Source organism: Dermacentor variabilis, chromosome 4 (assembly GCF_050947875.1).
Source record: "Dermacentor variabilis isolate Ectoservices chromosome 4, ASM5094787v1, whole genome shotgun sequence".
NCBI lineage: Eukaryota > Metazoa > Arthropoda > Arachnida > Ixodida > Ixodidae > Dermacentor > Dermacentor variabilis.
In genome coordinates this window covers 10,464,565-10,477,782 of record NC_134571.1, presented here as the reverse complement: position 1 = coordinate 10,477,782, position 13,218 = coordinate 10,464,565, and the positions used below count along the sequence as shown (strand labels likewise).

Below are 13,218 nucleotides of genomic sequence, written 5' to 3'. Positions count from 1 at the left end.
CGCATCTCTCGCGCGCCAGGCCGCGGCGCTTGATCCATCACCGCCGACCGCTCCACTCCGCCCGTTCCGAAAGCGCCGATCTATACCGAGGACGGTCGTGGTGAGAGCTCTTCTCAGAAGTGCTTCACACCTTTCTGAAGAAATGCCGCTCCTCGAACGCTGCCAGCTACTTTTCAACGTGCTGTCCTTCCCCGCCTCCTCCTTGCAGCTTCCCCTGCCGAATGCCATACGAGATTGAGAACGTAAGTTTGGAGGAACGCGCTTTAACCGAAAGGTTCATATCCGATTTGTCTCCATTGCTGACTGAAAGGCACGTGCTCCAGGTCTAAGCGGTAACTGCGAGAGCAGGTGCTATGGAAGCGAAAGGAGGACTACAACCGCTGGATGGCGCTGTTCGGAAAGTCGGCGCGTTAATTTCGCCTGCGAAATTGCCGGACGCCAGGCTGTTCTCCTTACTGGCGGCTACCACCCTTCGTCTAAATGCGCGAAACGAAGGAAGTCTCTGAAGTCACAAGTTTACATGACACTTAAACGAAGGTTAGTACTCATTGGCAGAGTCATCAGCAGGAGCCGCACAGTATGAGGAATCGGTGGTTTAAGATTACACCGTGACAGAGCTATGCTATCGCTGCGTGTGTACCGCATTTGCCATCGTCGTTTCCGTACTAATCGCAAATGTGTGTGCTGCGAATCTGCTGGCAGTGTAAAAACGTGAACACCTTGGTGTCGGTACAATAGAAGAGTCAACTAAAGACGTCTTACGGGAATTTCGCGAACTGGAAAGCATCAGTATGCAGGACGATGGTTATCAAAGACGTGAGACCGTCATCAAAGATATTAAATCGTGCCTAAACTTTGTCAATGGACGATACCACGTTGCCCTTCTTTGAAAACAGAATTGTAGTTGCCTTGAGGAAAACAAAGCTTAAGCTCCGAAACGACTTGGTACCACCGGAAAGAAAGAAATACGCAATCCGCGCTTCGGCTGATACTACGGCAGCATTATCCGCAACTACGTGAAGCTGGAACACGCTGAGCATGTACCGAGGAAGGTGCACGAAAATTCACCCGTTTATTATATGCCGCATATTCCTGTAGTCCAGAGTCAGTCTAGTGCTACACTCTAAAAACAGCTGGACCTTTGGGGTGTATATTTGCCACACAACAATCATCCTCATCTGTCTTGCCCGCACTTCATTTCTTTAACGCTGCGAGCCCGATACTTCCCAGTAACGAACGGCCTGCGCGTTATCAGCATGACATGACATTGCCGACAGGAAAGTAGAGGGCGCGGCATTTTCAAGAAAGGAAACGCAAACAAGACAGAAGACGATTGTTATGTGGCAAATATACGCCCCAGATGGTGTACATTTGTTTAAGAATGTATTTCATGCGTGTTCCCATGGCCTTGGAAGCACTGCCATGAACGAGCAACTCGATGAACGGCCGAAGCTTATTGAAGATCTTGCGGAACTACTGCTTCGCTTCCTGCTGTACATCGTCGCTCTTACTGCCGACATAGAAGAGGCTTTTCTCCAGAACAGCATTGAAACTGAACAAATAAACACCGTTAGACTTTGTTTGTTCAAGACCCTAGCTCCCCTCTGCAGAAGACCCTAAACCGGAAATCAAGGAGTGGAGGATGACCTGTTTACCATTTAGCCGGGCAGTAATACCGTTCTTGCTTAATACTGCCTTGAAGCACCACTGCGAGTCTATAAAATACGTTTTTCAAGACATAGCTATGATTTTGGCGTGCTCATGTAATGGTGATGACCTATTAGTCGGATGGTTTACGGAGAAAGATGCTGAAATTATTTTCTACCATGGAAATAAAATCATCGAAGCTGGAGGCATGTGACACAGGAACTAGTCTTTTAATTCATAACGTTTGAGACAATTTTTTTACCGAAAAGAAGAAATGGCTGTCTCAGGTCTTGCAGTCAAGATTCTCTGACATGTGTATACTGTCAGGATTGGGGGCTAAATCCCATCGCTCGTGATCCGTTGTCAAGATTAGAGTCCGGCATGAATTCGAAGGTAGCTGGCCCATGCCGTCGTCCAACTTATCCACGCTGAGGACGTTGATGAAAGGAAGCACTGTTTCTCATCGAGAACGAGGAATATGGGTTTATTTACAGTATTTATATCAGTCTAACATGACTGTTTGAGAAAGTACATCAGTCTAACATGACTGCTTGAGAGAAGTCTCAGTCCAACATGACAGCTTAAGAAAAGTGTGTCGAGCATCCGCACAACAGCAGTTTTTAAACACTCGGTCCTTCCGCGATACAAGGCGACGCGAACGTTCGTTTAGTCATCGCAAACTAGCCGCCTCTCCGCAGGACGGTTTACACACACACATGCACACACACACGTGTTCATGGTTCGAAACCGACACCACACGAATTTCATAGAGCTCGGAGCCGTTCCGGGTAGCGCGTTGTCTTGCGTCTTGATTGGTGCGTGGGAAGGAGTGTCCGTCGGCGTTCCCGCGGCAGCTCCCCCGCCCGTAGGAGATCAGGTACGCTTTGTCGTGTTGAGCACAAAGCCTGCTTCGTCGAACTCCTTCAGTCACAACGCATCTTAGCTGAAGCGACGGAGAGTGGAGGATGCGCGTATTGATATCGACACAAAGTCGACTTAGTGACGCCGTGGCTAGAGGTTGGCGGCGATGCTCCCGGGATGTTGCCTCCACAGTCGCAACGGGTTGGCAAAACTTTGCGCTGCAGCTGGCCGCTCTTAACAATACACAAAACGAGGACGCAATCCCTATACGAACTCTGTACTTGTATCCTTCGACAGGGAGTCAAATGCAAAGGGGGCGGTGCTATACGCCGCAGCAAGCATATTTCATCCACTTGAATTTACTGCGACGTTTACGTTACTTTTTCAAGAAACGTTGAAACTAAACGAAGTCTAGGATGCGGCATTGCCTGACGACATTCAACAAACAGCAAAAGGTGGCGCTCTGATTTACTCAAACTTCGTGCCTTGAGAGCCAGTCGTGCCGTTACCTGCTAGTCAGGTGTTCCCGAACGGCAGCTACGCATACTTTGCGACGCCAATCAGAGAGCTTACGTGGCTTACGCCTACCTAGGGATAAAAGACAAACAATGCGTACACTCTGAGCTTCTCTTGGCCAAGTCTAGGGCTGCACGACTTAGAAATATGACACAGTTAAGGCTTGAGCTTGCAGGTGCTTTCCTCGAAGCACGGCTGGGAAAATTGCTCCAAAATTGTGCCCCAATGTTTTTGCTTGACACGAACCACATATTTAACTGATTTTACCTAAGCTCTGCATTGGCTAAAAGGTTCTTCTTCAAGATGGAAGCAGTTTGTCGCAAACAGAGTCGATGAAATTCAGCAGCATTGCAGTGATCAGAATTGGTGACGTTGCCCATGCAGGAGAAGAAAATCCCTGACCTCCTTACGTGCCGAATATAGTTGCAGAATTTAAAGGCACACATAACGTGGTGGCAAGGAACTTCTTGTATTGAGAAGGAAGCAGGCATGCGGCCAAGACACTTCGCGAACACTGTCTTAAACGCTGTGTCATCAGAGGAACGACTAGTCGTGCAAGCTCTACTCAGACAGTTTTACTCGAACTTCAGAGATACATCAGCGAGAGTCACATGTTGTGTATCACCACAATGTGCCTTCAATTTATAATAAACTGTCAAAATCAGGCCACAGGACATAATTGTGAGCTTACAGTGTTAGGAATGGCCGGCCGGGGTGGCAACGTGCCAGCTATTTCAGCCCGCTGCACGTGCTTCGACCGAACCGCGGTGGCGGCACCCTTCAGAGAACGAGCGAGGACGACAACGCTAACCGACCATGCGCCGCGTTTGGAGGATCGGTGACGACAGCAGGGCTGGCCACGTTTGGCGCCCCGTGCATTGTTGCTTAATTTGCCGGGTCGTCATGGTCTCTCTGCGGCAGGGGGAGCCCCCCTGGCAAAAGGGTGCTTTGCGGTACGGGGGCCCCAGGATTCGTCACAGTCTGCTGACACACGTGGCGACTAGAGGAAAAAGGCAGCTCTGGAATTTAGCGACGCCGGCTGGGGTCGGGCGTGACCAGCTGATTACGGGGACGCCAGACAATGGATACCACGACGACTGCGCTGCAAAGGTCGTCCGCCCTTGAGAGAGCACTGAAACCTGTGCAGCACGTGTGTGTGAGCCCTCCTCTTCCAAAAAGGCGTGTAGTCTGCGATGACGTCGAACGATGACGTCGAACGGAGTGCTTATAAGCAGCGATTGTCGGCTGCTAGAGTGTGCTCGATGTCGTGCTCGAAATGTACTCATGAGCTGTGGGCTCGTTTGCTGTATGCTTCGTCTTGCGGGCTCCATTTGGGAGCCACGCTAGACTGTAAATGTATCCCATGCTCAAATCTAAATAACATGTAAACAAATCCTGCTCGCCTAGTCCTGTCGCCCCAAGTTCCTCTGATCGTGTTATAAGCCCGACTCCAAATCTTACAAATGGTGGCAGCTGCGAGATCATCTCCAAATCCTACAACAGTCGGAATAGTAGACGCTGCTGAGTAATACTGGTTGGAGAATCCTTATGGTAGAGAAACAATGGAAGTGTGTAGGAATGACGCTTTGAAAAGCCATTCGAGTCTCAAGATGCTGAGTCCATTCTTGGACTCGTTCCAGAGACTGCGCATTTAAGGACGTCTTCAGTTGACGCAGAGACAGGTCTAAGAAATGAAGAATCTCCCGTCACTGCATACGGGAAGCTTATTCTCAAAGTTGATTGTTTGTGATGCACGTCGACAGAGTCTTCACAGTGACATCTAAGACACACTTGCAGAGGTACGTAAAAAATTCTGGATCTCCAGAGAAAGACAAGGGGCGCAGCAAGTGCTTAGACACTTCAATGATTGTGTGAAAGCAAAAGAAGAGCCATGCACTACGTCTGCGGCTGTACTACCTAGTGGAAGAGACTCCCACTGCGAGCCTTTTAAGAGCGTCCAGATAAAACTTGCAGCACTTTTGTATACCAAGGCTACTCACTTACTTTGAAAACATGCGTTGCACTATTCATATGTGCTGTAACCTGCGTCATTAATTTGGTATTTATCAGCAGAGCCTTTTTTTTTTTTGCAAAGATTCACGGTTTGCCGTGCCATACCTGAAATTATTTACACCAGAGAACGCTTTCACATTTTCTCCAATAGTTATCATGCTATAAAGTTTCCGAAACTCGCCTTATTCAATCTTTAGCACACTTAGAACACAATGTAGTCTATCTTTAGCACTAAAGCATTTAGTGGGCCCTGTCGAAATCCATGACGTCACAGCGAGCTGGCGTGGGAAATTGAAGGAGGCGCCCGTATTTTGTTATTGCGCTTTTTTGCAGGCCTACCGAGCGTCTTATCGCGGTAAGACGGATGTTTTCGACATTGTCTTACTGAAACAGAACCAGTAATTTTTCTCTTTAGTGCTCCTTTAACGAATGGAAGCATTCGTAGAAATGCGCGAGTGCTATCGAACTGGAAACGATAGGCGCTAGAGCTTTAGTGAGCGCAAATACTGCACAGAAAGGCACACGACCGTGCGGCAGATATTTCCTTCCCGAAAAACGGAGCAGGTGCAAGACCGCGAATCACTACATATTGTATACTGTGCAGCGTGTGGGACAACTCGGCCGTCGAACTTACGTAGAGGACTTGAAATCAGAACTGCATTCCTGCCGTACTGAGGAGAAATACGAACACTTTCTTATTGTCCTGACTAGCGCATAATTCTGCGCATAATGAGAGGCCACAATCTAATTCCTATAGCAAAAGTTGCGCTCAGCATGACGCCGTGCTCAAGTGACGCGTTGACCTCTACTACGCTGTATGGGCAGCGCCTGCTCGAGAATTACAAATACCATCCAACAGAACTGCTTGTTGGCCTAGTTGGTGCTTGCTAAAAGACATGCTTCTTGCCGCAAGTTAAAACACACACAAAGCACAAACAAGTCGCGCTGCATAACATAGGTTCGTGAAGTGCGTGCGCATGCGCGTATGTGTATATACATTCCTGGGTCACCGCCAAAACTAAATCAGTCGGAAGTGCCGCCCGTGTTGTCTTCTATGTATCTTCCTTTTGTGTGTCTTTTGACTTGCGGCAAGAAACATGTCTTTTAACTACCCTCCAGCTGAGGAAAGAATCAAAGCGCATCAACTGCCGGAGGCCTTCGACGGCCGTGGATATTTTGGCGCTGAAGAACCGCTGTGCTTGCAGAGTTGTTCCTTCGCCGGAGCACACACGACGACCATGCTGTCGGCCATTCCACCAGAAACCCGCTTTACGCGGCCGTGCCACAATGAGCGTCGTTGTATGCACCCACGAGTTCATACGAGCAGTGAAAAAGGATGACCGCGTGCACGTACCTCGTACGAGAAGAGTGCGAAGCACTTGATGGCCACCTGCAGCGAGTCTTCGCGCTCCTCTGCCAGACGCAGAGGCGCCTCGTCTTCTTCCTCGGCGGCCGGTGGTTCGTAGGCGGCCTCCAGGTTGCCCACATCGATGGTTGACACTGACACCTGGGGCTCGTCGTCCCAGTTCACCGACGTGGGGTCTTGTTCGTACGGGAGGCTGCCCTGCGCGTCGAGAAGTTCCGCAGTGGAAGCGTCGAGGGTTCATGGAATGCATTTCGGCTCGGTTACGCGCGAGGGAAAGTGCAATAAATGTGACCGCTACTAAGTGCGGCCCCGACGTGCAGAAGTGCCGCTTTATACCTGCTATAACCAATGGCACATTGTACACCCATTTGGAGCAATTTTTCCTTGTTCCACGACTGAGAAGTCACGCTCCTTTGCTCACTTAGGATCAAGACTTCTCTCTCTGCTCTCACACCTCTTAAGCGCTGATTTCGGCAATTACCCATTGCCGCGACGATCATCTCTTTATCTCGTTGACTACTTGTGAACGAACGGCGCCCCAACGACGGCCAATGAGAAAAACGCTCTTACGTAAGAGAAACTTCGTGAACGCGGGCCCTGATTATTGACTGCTAGATTAAGTAGTAAGCAGTTTCGAATATATAAAAAAAAACATGAAATCTAAATGAAAACTTGTCTTCTTACGCACAGAAGGAACAAAATTGTGAAAGCGGAGAAGTGGAACCACCGCAACAGGAGACAACCATTGGTGTCTCGGTAATTTTTTCTGCGATGTCTTTTGCCACAGAAGTGCACATTGATGACAAACCAGAAGTTCGTCACGGTTGTCTCGACGGAAAGTGTAAGTAGCAGGGATACTGGGGTGGAGTTGTCCGTCTTCCTGCAGTCATGTAGCTAGTGCTCTTTTAGAGTGTTGATGTGGTGTGGAAGTTTCGAGCAAATCACAAGCTGTGTCGCCAGGTACGTCGCGCAGAGGATGTATGAGCGCGTGTTTGCAAATTGTTCCCACAGTCTCTCACGTTAAGTCAATGAAGTTTTACTCCCTCTCTTACATTGCGTATGCTTGGAACGCCTTCTGACCGATTTCGGCCGATAACACTGCCACTCTCAAGTAGCAGAGTCAAATGGCACTTTTTTAGAATAGTGAGCTACAGGGCGTACATGGGGAAGAGTATAATCGAACAGTATCGTTGGCGGTTATACCTCATTCATGACTGCGACATAACCGCAACGAAATAATGTTTGTATCTTCATTTCTGAATAGTTGTGCAACAAAATACTGACTGAAACGCATTGCGGTTGATCCCAGCATCGTGAGATCCCAGCATCCCAGCGTGATCCCAGCATCCAACGGCGTCTTCCCGCATTCAGTTATACTGGCACACGTAGAGTGTAGTATATCGGTCATCGCCTGAACCTCAGCAGTGAGCATACAAACTGACGCGAGGGCATGGGCGGGTATACCTGCGCCGAGGAGGCTGCCATCACCTGCGCGGCTTCGTCTGCCTCCGAGCCGCCCGCGACGGACGATGACGCCGGCGCTGCCGACGTGTCCGACGAGGACCCGCCGTCAAAGTCCGCCTCGTAGGGCGCCGCCTCGTTCGGCTCCTCGTAGTTGAGCTGCGAAAAAAAAAAAAATATCGCGTTCGTGTCGGCAAGCGCGTGCACGTGTGCGTGAGTTGTGCTATAGTGTGATCGTGCATGCAGGTGTGCGCGCCCGTGCGCGTGCCATGCAGCTATGGCTCTCGTTAATACGGACGAACCGAATATGGAGCAAATGGACCAAACGTTTCCCGTGTGAAACAGTAATGGGGCTTCGTTTAGCTGGAACAATCGTAATCGATGCAAAGGCGCAGGAAAATACGAGGACTTGAAGGCACAAAACATGGCGCTTGTGGCAAACATTTTGCATGTGTTCGCACCCTCACCTTTATTTACGCCATTACATCTACTTTTCAACGTGCTTGATACTAGTTTATATGGAAAATAGCTGTCTGGACAGGGCCATGTTGCGCGGATGTTAAGACAAAAAAACCGTGCAACTTTTCTGGATAACTTGCGCTGTTTTGAGGCTCGTGCGGTGGCGCAGACATCATTGCATGTTTACCGTACATTACTTTTAAACCACCGGGAACAGAAACCACACAAAGAACAAGACAAACACAGTGTGATATCCGTGTTAGCACCGTTAAAAATTATTGATAGTAAAACGCACCAACTTGCCCAGCAACAAGCCATTTGGAATCATCGCACGTGATGTGGTGCTCAACGCACTTGCTCAGTAGGATCAAATTGCAGAAGGACACACGCACGGGCGTTCACGTGATTGTTTCTACTGCTCTGATTTCGGCTGCTGCGTTCTTGCATGCATGCAAATAGATGTTAATGTTGCTCGACATCTTGCGTCCTATGACAAGTACAACTCAGCACAACAAAGTGTCTGAGAGCACGTCGACTGTCCGCATGCCTGGAAGCAGTCCGTGTTATGTGATTGAGAGGAAGCCGTTGAGAGCGCTCGGCGGCGTAAGGCAGCAGATCGCATGATTACAGGAAACTGTGAGGTAACCCGACAGTAGAAACTGCTGCCGCCGCAAAGTGATGCAGCATCTGTCGAGCTGCAATCAAAACAGCGGGAGTGTAGTTAATTTGGACAATGCATGAGCCATATTAGCACAGCTGCTAAGCAAGAAACGTCTGAGCAGAAGCAGCAGTCGCAGTTTCGTCAAACTGCGAGCATCTACATTGCTAAGTTTTTTGAAGAGCAACTACAAGGACAGGAGAGAGAACATGAAAGTAATACATGACAACCACCACTTCTCTGCGTAAAGGAGCGAAAAGAAAGATACTATTCTTCTTTTTCAAATGCATTTGCGTGTGTTTCGTGTCAAGAGCTGTTTTTATAGGGGACTTATTTTACAGCCTGGTGCCACAGTGTCCAAATAATAGCGAGGCAAGTATTGTGTCGGGGAGTCAGCAACTTGAGGAGTCTGATTTGGCTGAGAACCCCTTTTTTATGAGGTGCATAAACAAGCAAACGGCAAATCGAAGAAAATACCGCACACGTACAAGCAAACATGACCCGCAGTAGTTGAACAAAGGGAACTTACAGTAGTTAAATAAAGGGAACTTACAACGCTACGAGTACAGTCAAACGCCTTCGTAATAAAGTGCTTGGGGCATCTGGAATGGTTCGTTATAGAGGTCACTTCGTTGTAGAGGTGGTGCACCGCAGAGCTCGCAATATAACCGGGCCGGAAGCATTCCTTCGTTATACAGGTAATTTCCTTTTATAGGCGTTCATGGTGGAGGCATTCGACTCTAATATACTATAGTACACTGACGTAGCAATTATAGCACAATTGCTACGATTAGGTGGATGTCTCATTTTCCCTTAATTAATTACTTCTCTCCACCTTGCGGGTTTCCGCAGAACGATTACGTAAAACCCTTGCCTTTGCTTCGAGTTGTTAACAAATTCGACTTCGCCCTGCCATCTGCTAGCCGCCTGGCTAGCTCAGATGGTAGAGCGGCTGCCCCGGAAAGGCGGTGGTACCGGGTTCGAGTCCAGGACCAGGACGAATTTTTCTTCAACTCTGAGGCATTTCTTTCGGGGAACCCGTAGGGGTTTCCTTTGTAGCAATTGCTACGATTAGGTGGATGTCTCATTTTTTCTTAATTAACTATAGTACACTGCCTTTTATCATGGATTGACGTTTAATATAAGGACAGGTAGACAGCAGAGCACAGTCAATGATAACAGCTGATCCCCAGACGGAAGCAACACTAAAATCTTCTTAAATTTATCTGTTCACTGTGAGCGGATACGTTGATGCCGCTCTTTTTTTTTTCTTCTTTTCTTGTTCTTTTCGTGACACCGTGAGAGGGAGAAAGCAACCTGAAGAAAGTAAAGAGAAGTGCGCGAATAACTTCCGGCGCCACGGACGGGTGTTGTCCGGGTCCAAGAATTTTCGATTCGAAAACTTTCCTAGAGTCCGTGAAACCACACTAGTATACATTGAATAAAACGCCGCTTAAAGGCGGCGTCTCCTTCATAGCTACAACTGGCCATGACACCCTTACAACGTCACTTTGTAGGATAGGATAGCAATAAACTTTATTTGTCCAACGGGTATTGCTGTTGGTCCCCGGGGCTACGATGTAACGAAACAGTTTTTCTTGAGCTTTTGTTTTTAGCTAGCTTTCGCATTTTCATTTTATGTTAGCGTTGCCTCCGATAAACATCCCGGGCTATATTTGTCTAACTGGTCAACGTTATGAAACAAGCTAGCAGTACAACACGACGCTGCTGACGTGTCGGGTCGAGCCATGTTGGGCTCAGTGCTGACCGCCGAATGACGATTTGGCCACGCCGTACCTCGAGCTCGTCATATACACAACACACATGGGTGTGAAATCACGCAGCGCTACCACTTTGAATTCCGGTGGCAAGTCATGTTTTTTCTCGATGCCCGCACGCGCCAGTGTTTTGACGCTGGTACTGCCTGCGATGCGGCCGATGCTCCGTGTGCGTGCGGATAGTTTTTCATTGCTTTCTTTCTTTCGTTTTCCTCGTCGTGTTCTCACGGGGCATAGAAACGCCATGGCAGCTGAGCAACACCTGCGCAAACTGAACGCACGCCCTGGGCAACCACACGCTGCGGAAAGTGGCTACCCTGACATTTCGAAAGGCGGCTATCCTCCCTATAACGAAATAGGCTCTATATTTCGAATGCTTACAAGCTTTCAAGACAACAAGCGGGTGCTTTATGTTCTGAAAAAAAAATAGTCTCTGGTCATAAGCTTCCTTTCATCTACCCGTATTGTTTTCAGCGTGGGACGTTGGCAGTTTCTTTGATCACACTGTACAATTTTTATTTTGCGCACTTTGCTCCGTGGTTGTCGGCGAAGGAAACCGCTATGAGAGGTGCGAACTTGGTACTACAGAAGGAGAAACTGTGTACACACTTCGGTGTGCGGAAGCTGCAACCAAGTATCGCGCAGTTAAATGCTGCTAGGGAGACACACATAGTGTCGGGCCACCCACTCCTATAACTGCATTTATAAAGGCAACCCGATCCGCACGTGCTTGCCTCGAGAGAGAGAGAGAGAGAGAGAGACGCGCATGCGGGAAAGGAAAAGCAATGCGAGGGCGACGCAACGTGGTCGCAGCCGCCACAACTCGCCCGCTTACGCCCGACCGAACACGACGAGGCGGAAGCGTATTTCAGCATTAGGTCGCCTCCAGCCGGCGACCGGCGCGCACCTGGTCGCTCTCTGCTTCGCGCCTAGCTAATCCTCTTAGCGCGACTCAATCGAGAGGAAACGGCGACATCAAAGCTCGTCGGGCGGTCCGGCGACACGCAGCTGGGGAAGCGAATCTGTCTGGAAAGATGTGAAGAATCAGGACAGCTCATTTCTTTGCGTCGCGTTCTCAGCTTTGGACTGCACTCGCTAGTAAGTAAGTGAATAATCCTGTTACACGTAAAGCTGATTACACGTGGTGCGCTACCGTGTGTCCTACATTTGAGACAGCGATTTGAGCTAATTACTTGATCGATACATACTGTGCTCGCATTGGAAGATTTTAAACGAAAAGGAGAAAAGCTTCCCTCAGACAAAGCCATGACATCGCGCGATTGAAGCGCGTCGCAACATTGCCCCTACTGCCACGTGACACGAACTTTGTTGCACTTGCAGACGGAGGGCGTCAAACCATGTGCCGTAACAACAGGCGGCTCGCTCTGCCAGATCGTCCATGAAATTGTTCATTCGCAGTGATGCTTACTACGGTTCCTGGAACCGCCGCGACAACGGCTACATCGCCAGGAACGTAGGAAGAACCCAAAGGAATTCATCGGAGGCTCATGAGCTAGAAAGGCGTCAGCCCCACAGAGACGAACGGCGTCGTCTGCTAAACCCATAGCCTCCTACATACACTCTGCGTCTGCGATACACAAAACTGCCGTCGTCTATGGCGGCGCCACTTACGTATATGCTGAGAGCCACGGTATTTTGGGCATGGGGTTAACGATAAACCTTGCCAGCGCCCTGTAACGCACCGTTAGCGGCCGAGGGCGGCACTTGTCTGCCTGTGCCCAAGAAACAAAGATGTTTATGTGCCATGGCAGCAGACAATTGTGTTTTGAAAAAGAATTCAACATTAAGAAAAAAAGGACATATTTTTAACTCGTCGCTACCACTCCTATATTGTTTCTAATGCTTTTTTTTTTTTTGGTAGCAGCGAACGCCGAAAATGTCAACGATGCAGGAGTGCAGATTTTTGGGCTAGTTGGTTCATTGCATCAATGGAAGTCATAGCGCTGGACCGACCCGGACAAGAAAGAGGACCGGACGAGCGCTAACTATGAACTGCATTCTCCTCCAGAAAGGCTCGGCACCCATGCCGGCTCAAACGAGCGGAAATCATCGCACGCGCAACCCAAGATTTTCCGGCCAGGCCGTTTCCCTTAGCCTAGAGTAATCGACGTAGCGCTGACGCAGTTAGCACCTTCTTTTGCAATCAAGCTTGCTTCTACAATTTCCCGCCTATATTTATTTGTATTTCTAAACGTTAAACAATTTTGAAACAGTGATTTACATCCGCAATCACCACAATGCAAGGAGCAATGCACAGGGCAATCTTTAGCGTCACGAGATTTTCTTTTAGACGTCTGTCGTGATAACGACAGAGATCTAAAAGAAAAACTTGTGACGCTAAAGATTTTAAAGACCTTTCGATACGTGGATGACCACCTCTTGACGTATGATTTCAATTCAATTAACCCTGAAACAGCGAATGTCGTGGTTGACGTGTT

At 48.8% G+C, this 13,218-nt stretch overlaps 1 protein-coding gene across 3 annotated transcripts in view; it reads right to left on the bottom strand.

Annotated features, from left to right (window-relative positions):
• nwk (FCH and double SH3 domains nervous wreck) overlaps positions 1-13,218 on the bottom strand; it is a 202,631-nt gene that overhangs the window by 69,968 nt on the left and 119,445 nt on the right. For 2 of the 3 annotated variants that reach the window (XM_075688106.1, XM_075688108.1), the window contains exons 15-16: positions 7,868-8,023; positions 6,392-6,601 (exon numbers count right to left, since the gene is read on the bottom strand). In XM_075688106.1, coding sequence (XP_075544221.1) covers positions 6,392-6,601; positions 7,868-8,023 — 366 coding nt within the window. The remainder of the gene's footprint in view (positions 1-6,391; positions 6,602-7,867; positions 8,024-13,218) is intronic. The other variant, XM_075688107.1, reaches the window with a different exon arrangement.